General features: G+C 42.2%; 1 protein-coding gene across 1 annotated transcript; it reads right to left on the reverse strand.

Moving 5' to 3' along the window:
- Nucleotides 1–5,817: 5,817 nt before the first annotated feature.
- On the reverse strand, nt 5,818–6,411 carry LOC138600607 (integumentary mucin A.1-like; the record flags this gene model as incomplete). Its single annotated transcript, XM_069672066.1, has 1 exon — nt 5,818–6,411. A coding segment is annotated over one exon (594 nt), but the record flags the coding sequence as incomplete, so codon positions are not given.
- Nucleotides 6,412–6,656: the final 245 nt, after the last annotated feature.

The raw sequence follows: 6,656 nt of genomic DNA on the forward strand, positions 1-6,656 counted from the left end.
TGTTGCCAAAGTAGTTGTTCCTTCACCAGCTGTTGTATTTTCTGCTGACTTTGCAGCTGTCGTAGTTGGTACTGCAGTTGTTGTTGTTGTTGAAGTTGTTATTGCTGCAGCATTTGTTGTTGGAACAGATGTTGTTGTTGGAAGAGCTGTGGTAGTTTTTGTAGCAGCTGTTTTTGTTCTCGAACCAGCTGTGGTTGTTGGAGCAGTGGTTGTTGTTCCAGCAGCTGCTGTTGTTGTAGCAGATGTAATTTTTGGAGCAGCTGTTGTAGTTGATATTTCGGTGGTTGTTGTTGAAGATGTAGTTGTTGGAGCAGTTGTTGTTGATTTTTCAGTGGTTGTTGTTCCAGCAGCTGTTGTTGCTGCTGTAGCAGATGTGGTTGTTGGAGCAGTTGTTGTTTGTGCAGCTGTTGTTGTTGATTTGTCGGTGGTTGTTGTAGAAGATGTAGTTGTTGGAGCAGCTGTTGTTGTTGATGTTTCGGTGGTTGTTGTAGAAGATGTACTTGTTGGAGCAGTTGTTGTTGTTGATTTTTCAGTGGTTGTTTTTCCAGCAGCTGCTGTTGTTGTTGAAGCAGATGTAGTTGTTTCTGCAACGGTGGTTGTTTTTGGTTCTGCAGTGGTTGTTGCCAAAGTAGTTGTTCTTTCACCAGCTTTTGTATTTTCTGCTGACTTTGCAGCTGTCGTAGTTGGTACTGCAGTTGTTGTTGTTGTTGAAGTTGTTGTTGCTGCAGCACTTGTAGTTGGAACAGCTGTTGTTGTTGGAGCAGCTGTGGTAGTTGTTGTAGCAGCTGTTTTTGTTCTCGAACCAGCTGTGGTTGTTGGAGAAGTGGTTGTTGTTCCAGCAGCTGTTGTTGTTGTAGAAGATGTAGTTGTTGGAGCAGTTGTTGTTGATTTTTCAGTGGTTGTTGTTCCAGCAGCTGTTGTTGTTGCTGTAGCAGATGTAGTTGTTGGAGCAGTTATTGTTGCTGCAGCACTTGTAGTTGGAACAGCTGTTGTTGTTGGAGCAGCTGTGGTAGTTGTTGTAGCAGCTGTTTTTGTTCTCGAATCAGCTGTGGTTGTTGGAGCAGTGGTTGTTGTTCCAGCAGCTGTTGTTGTTGTAGCAGATGTAGTTGTTGGAGCAGCTGTTGTAGTTGATGTTTCAGTGGTTGTTGGAGCAATTGTTGTTGTTGGAGCAGTTGTTTGTGCAGCTGTTGTTGTTGATGTTTCGGTGATTGTTGTAGAAGATGTAGTTGTTGGAGCAGTTGTTGTTGTTGATTTTGCAGTGGTTGTTGTTCCAGCAGCTGTTGTTGTTGTAGCAGATGTAGTTGTTGGAACAGTTGTTGTTTGTGCAGCTGTTGTACTTGATGTTTCGGTGATTGTTGTCAAAGATGTAGTTGTTGGAGCAGTTGTTGTTGATTTTTCAGTGGTTGTTGTTCCAGCAGCTGTTGTTGTTGTAGCAGATGTAAATGTTGGAGCAGCTGTGGTAGTTGATTTTTCGGTGGTTGTTGTAGAAGATGTAGTTGTTGGAGCAGTTGTTGTTGATTTTTCAGTGGTTGTTGTTCCAGCAGCTTTTATCGTGGTAGCAGATGTAGTTGTTTGTGCAACAGTGGTTGTTTTTGGTTTTGCAGTGGTTGTTTCCAAAGTAGTTGTTCTTCCACCAACTGTTGTAAGTTCCACATTGGCTGTTGATTCTGCAGCTGCTGTAGTTGATGCTGCAGCACTTGTTGTTGGAACAGCTGTTGTTGTTGGAGAAGCTGTAGTAGTTGTTGTAGCAGCTGTTGTTGTTGGAGCAAATGTGGTACTTGTGGCAGCTGTTTTTGTTCGTGATCCAGCTGTGGCTGTTGGGGCAGTGGTTGTTGTTGATTTTTCAGTGGTTATTGTTCCAGCAGGTGTTGTTGTTGTACCAGATGTAGTTGTTTGAGCAAGTGTTGTTTGTGCAACTGTTGTAGTTGATGTTTCGGTGGTTGTTGTAGAAGATGTAGTTGTTTCTGCAACAGTGGTTGTTTTTGGTTGTGCAGTGGTTGTTGCCAAAGTAGTTGTTCTTTCACCAGCTTTTGTATTTTCTGCTAACTTTGCAGCTGTCGTAGTTGGTACTGCAGTGGTTGTTGTTGCTGAAGTTGTTGTTGCTGCAGCACTTGTTGTTGGAACAGCTGTTGTTGTTGGAACAGCTGTTGTTGGAGCAGCTGTGGTAGTTGTTGTAGCAGCTGTTTTTGTTCTTGAACCAGCTGTGGTTGTTGGAGCAGTGGTTGTTGTTGATTTTTCAGTGGTTGTTGTTCCAGCAGCTGTTGTTGTTGTAGCAGATGTAGTTTTTTGAGCAAGTGTTGTTTGTGCAACTGTTGTAGTTGATTTTTCGGTGGTTGTTGTAGAAGATGTAGTTGTTGGAGCAGTTGTTGTTGATTTTTCAGTGGTTGTTGTTCCAGCAGCTGCTGTTGTTGTTGAAGCAGATGTAGTTGTTTCTGCAACAGTGCTTGTTTTTGGTTGTGCAGTGGTTGTTGCCAAAGTAGTTGTTCTTTCACCAGCTTTTGTATTTTCTGCTAACTTTGCAGCTGTTGTCGTTGGCACTGCAGTGGTTGTTGTTGTTGAAGTTGTTGTTGCTGCAGCACTTGATGTTGGAACAGCTGTTGTTGTTGGAGCAGCTGTGGTAGTTGTTGTAGCAGCTGTTTTTGTTCTTGAACCAGCTGTGGTTGTTGGAGCAGTGGTTGTTGTTGATTTTTCAGTGGTTGTTGTAGCAGATGTAGTTGTTGGAGCAAGTGTTGTTTGTGCATGTGTTGTTGTTGTTTTTGCAGCTGTTGTAGTTGATGTTTCGGTGGTTGTTGTTCCAGTAGGTGTTGTTGTTGTAGCAGATGTAGTGGTTGGAGCAAGTGGTGTTTGTGCAACTGTTGTAGTGGATGTTTCGGTGGTTGTCGAAGATGTAGTTGTTGGAGCAGTTGATGTTGTTGTAGCAGATGTAGTTGTTTCTCCAACAGTGGTTGTTTTTGGTGTTGCAGTGGTTGTTGCCAAAGTAGTTTTTCTTCCTCCAGCTTTTGTGTTTTCTGCTGACTTTGCAGCTGTTGTAGTTGGTACTGCAGTGGTTGTTGTTGCTGCAGCACTTGTTGTTGGAACAGCTGTTGTTGTTGGAGAAGCTGTAGTTGTTGTTGTAGCAGCTGTTGTTGTTGGAGCAGATCTGGTAGTTGTTGTAGCAGCTGTTTTTGTTCGTGAACTAGCTGTGGTTGTTTGGGCAGTGGTTGTTTTTGATTTTTCAGTGGTTCTTGTTCCAGCAGGTGTTCTTGTTGTAGCAGATGTAGCTGTTGGAGCAACTGTTGTTTGTGCAACTGTTGTAGTGGATTTTTCAGGGGTATTTGTAGAAGATGTAGTTGTTGGAGCAGTTGTTGTTGATTTTTCAGTGGTTGTTGTTCCAGCAGATGTTGTTGTTGTAGCAGATGTAGTTGTTGGAGCAGTTGTTGTTTGTGCAGCTGTTGTTGTTGATGTTCCGGTGGTTTTTGTAGAAGATGTAGTTGTAGGAGCAGTTGTTGTTGTTGATTTTTCAGTCGTTGTTGTTTCAGCAGCTGTTGTTGTTGTAGAAGATGTATTTGTTGGAGCAGTTGTTGTTGTTGATTTTTCAGTGGTTGTTGTTCCAGCAGCTGCTGTTGTTGTTGAAGCAGATGTAGTTGTTTCTGCAACAGTGGTTGTTTTTGGTTGTGCAGTGGTTGTTGCCAAAGTAGTTGTTCTTTCACCAGCTTTTGTATTTTCTGCTAACTTTGCAGCTGTCGTAGTTGGTACTGCAGTGGTTGTTGTTGCTGAAGTTGTTGTTGCTGCAGCACTTGTTGTTGGAACAGCTGTTGTTGTTGGAACAGCTGTTGTTGTTGGAGCAGCTGTGGTTGTTGTTGTAGCAGCTGTTTTTGTTCTTGAACCAGCTGTGGTTGTTGGAGCAGTGGTTGTTGTTGATTTTTCAGTGGTTGTTGTTCCAACAGCTGTTGTTGTTGTAGCAGATGTAGTTGTTGGAGCAAGTGTTGTTTGTGCATGTGTTGTTGTTGTTTTTGCAGCTGTTGTAGTTGATGTTTCGGTGGTTGTTGTTCCAGTAGGTGTTGTTGTTGTAGCAGATGTAGTTGTTGGAGCAAGTGGTGTTTGTGCAACTGTTGTAGTGGATGTTTCGTTGGTTGTCGAAGATGTAGTTGTTGGAGCAGTTGATGTTGTTGTAGCAGATGTAGTTGTTGGAACAGTTGTTGTTTTTGCAACTGTTGTTGTTGATGTTTCGGTGGTTGTTGTAGAAGATGTAGTTGTTGGAGCAACTGTTGTTTGTGCAACTGTTGTAGTGGATTTTTCAGGGGTATTTGTAGAAGATGTAGTTGTTGGAGCAGTTGTTGTTAATTTTTCAGTGGTTGTTGTTCCAGCAGATGTTGTTGTTGTAGCAGATGTAGTTTTTGGAACAGTTGTTGTTTGTGCAGCTGTTGTAGTGGATGTTTCGTTGGTTGTTGTCAAAGATGTAGTTGTTGGAGCAGTTCTTGTTGATTTTTCGGTGGTTGTTGTTCCAGCAGCTGTTGTTGTTGTTGTAGCAGATGTAGTTGTTGGAGCAGTTGTTGTTTGTGCAGCTGTTGTTGTTGATGTTTCGGTGGTTGTTGTAGAAGATGTAGTTGTTGGAGCAGTTGTTGTTGATTTTTCAGTGGTTGTTGTTCCAGCAGCTGTTGCTGTTGTAGCAGATGTAGTTGTTGGAGCAGTTGTTGTCGTTAATTTTTCAGTGTTTGTTGTTCCAGCAGCTGATGTTGGTGTTGTAGCAGATGTAATTGTTGTTTGTGAAGCTGTTGTTGTTGATGTTTCGGAGGTTGTTGTCAAAAATGTAGTTGTTGGAGCAGTTGTTGTTGATATTTCAGTGGTTGTTGTTGAAGTTGTTGTTGCTGCAGCACTTGTTGTTAGAACAGCTGTTGTTGTTGGAGCAGCTGTGGTACTTGTTGTTCCAGCTGATTTTGTTCTTGAACCAGCTGTGGTTGTTGGAGCAGTGGTTGTTGTTCCAGCAGCTGTTGTTGTTGTAGCAGATGTAGTTGTTGGAGCAGCTGTTGTATTTGATGTTTCAGTGGTTGTTGGAGCAACTGTTGTTGTTGATTTTTTAATGGTTGTTGTTCCAGCAGCTGTTGTTGTTGTTGTAGAAGATGTAGTTGTTGGAGCAGTTGTTGTTGTTGATTTTTCAGTGGTTGTTGTTCCAGCAGCTGCTGTTGTTTTTAAAGCAGATGTAGTTGTTGGAGCAGCTGCTGTAGTTGATGTTTCAGTGGTTGTTGTTCCAGCAGCAGATGTAGTTGTTGGAACAGTTGTTGTTTGTGCAGCTGTTGTAGTTGATGTTTCGGTGGTTGTTGTCAAAGATGTAGTTGTTGGAGCAGTTGTTGTTGATTTTTCAGTTGTTCTTGTTCCAGCAGCTGTTGTTGTTGTTGTAGAAGATGTAGTTGTTGGACCAGTTGTTGTTGTTGATTTTTCAGTGGTTGTTGTTCCAGCAGCTGCTGTTGTTATTGAAGCAGATGTAGTTGTTTCTGCAACAGTGGTTGTTTTTGGTTGTGCAGTGGTTGTTGCCAAAGTAGTTGTTCTTTCACCAGCTTTTCTATTTTCTGCTGTCTTTGCAGCTGTCGTAGTTGGTACTGCAGTTGTTGTTTTTGTTCTTGAACGAGCTGTGGTTGTTGGATCAGTGGTTGTTGTTCCAGCAGCTGTTGTTGTTGTAGCAGATGTAGTTGTTGGAGCAGCTGTTGTACTTGATGTTTCAGTGGTTGTTGGAGCAGTTGTTGTTGATTTTGCAGTGGTTGTTGTTCCAGCAGCTGTTGTTGTAGCAGATGTACTTGTTGGAGCAGTTGTTGTTTGTGCAGCTGTTGTTGTTGATGTTTCGGTGGTTGTTGTAGAAGATGTAGTTGTTGGAGCAGTTGTTGTTGTTGATTTTTCAGTGGTTGTTGTTCCAGCAGCTGCTGTTGTTGTAGCAGATGTAGTTGTTGGAGCAGCTGTTGTAGTTGATGTTTCAGTGGTTGTTGGAGCAATTGTTGTTGTTGGAGCAGTTGTTGTTGTTAATTTTTCAGTGGTATTTGTTCCAGCAGCTGTTGTTGTTGTAGAATATGTAGTTGTTGGAACAGTTGTTGTTTGTGCAGCTGTTGTACTTGATGTTTCGGTGGTTGTTGTCAAAGATGTAGTTGTTGGAGCAGTTGTTGTTGATTTTTCAGTGGTTGTTGTTCCAGCGGCTGTTGTTGTTGTTGTAGCAGATGTAGTTGTTGGAACAGTTGTTGTTTGTGCAGCTGTTGTACTTGATGTTTCGGTGGTTGTTGTCAAAGATGTAGTTGTTGGAGCAGTTGTTGATTTTTCAGTGGTTGTTGTTCCAGCAGTTGTTGTTGTTGTTGTAGCAGATGTAGTTGTTGGAGCAGTTGTTGTTTGTGCAGCTGTTGTTGTTAATGTTTCAGTGGTTGTTGTAGAAGATGTAGTTGTTGGAACAGTTGTTGTTTGTGCAGCTGTTGTACTTGATGTTTCGGTGGTTGTTGTCAAAGATGTAGTTGTTGGAGCAGTTGTTGTTGTTGATTTTTCAGTGGTTGTTTTTCCAGCAGCTGCTGTTGTTGTTGAAGCAGATGTAGTTGTTTCTGCAACGGTGGTTGTTTTTGGTTGTGCAGTGGTTGTTGCCAAAGTAGTTGTTCTTTCACCAGCTTTTGTATTTTCTGCTGACTTTGCAGCTGTCATAGTTGGTA

The sequence above is a fragment of the Semicossyphus pulcher genome, unplaced genomic scaffold (genome assembly GCF_022749685.1).
Source record: "Semicossyphus pulcher isolate SPU_LCO1_2020_fin unplaced genomic scaffold, fSemPul1.0.p SCAF_21, whole genome shotgun sequence".
Taxonomy (NCBI): domain Eukaryota; kingdom Metazoa; phylum Chordata; class Actinopteri; order Labriformes; family Labridae; genus Semicossyphus; species Semicossyphus pulcher.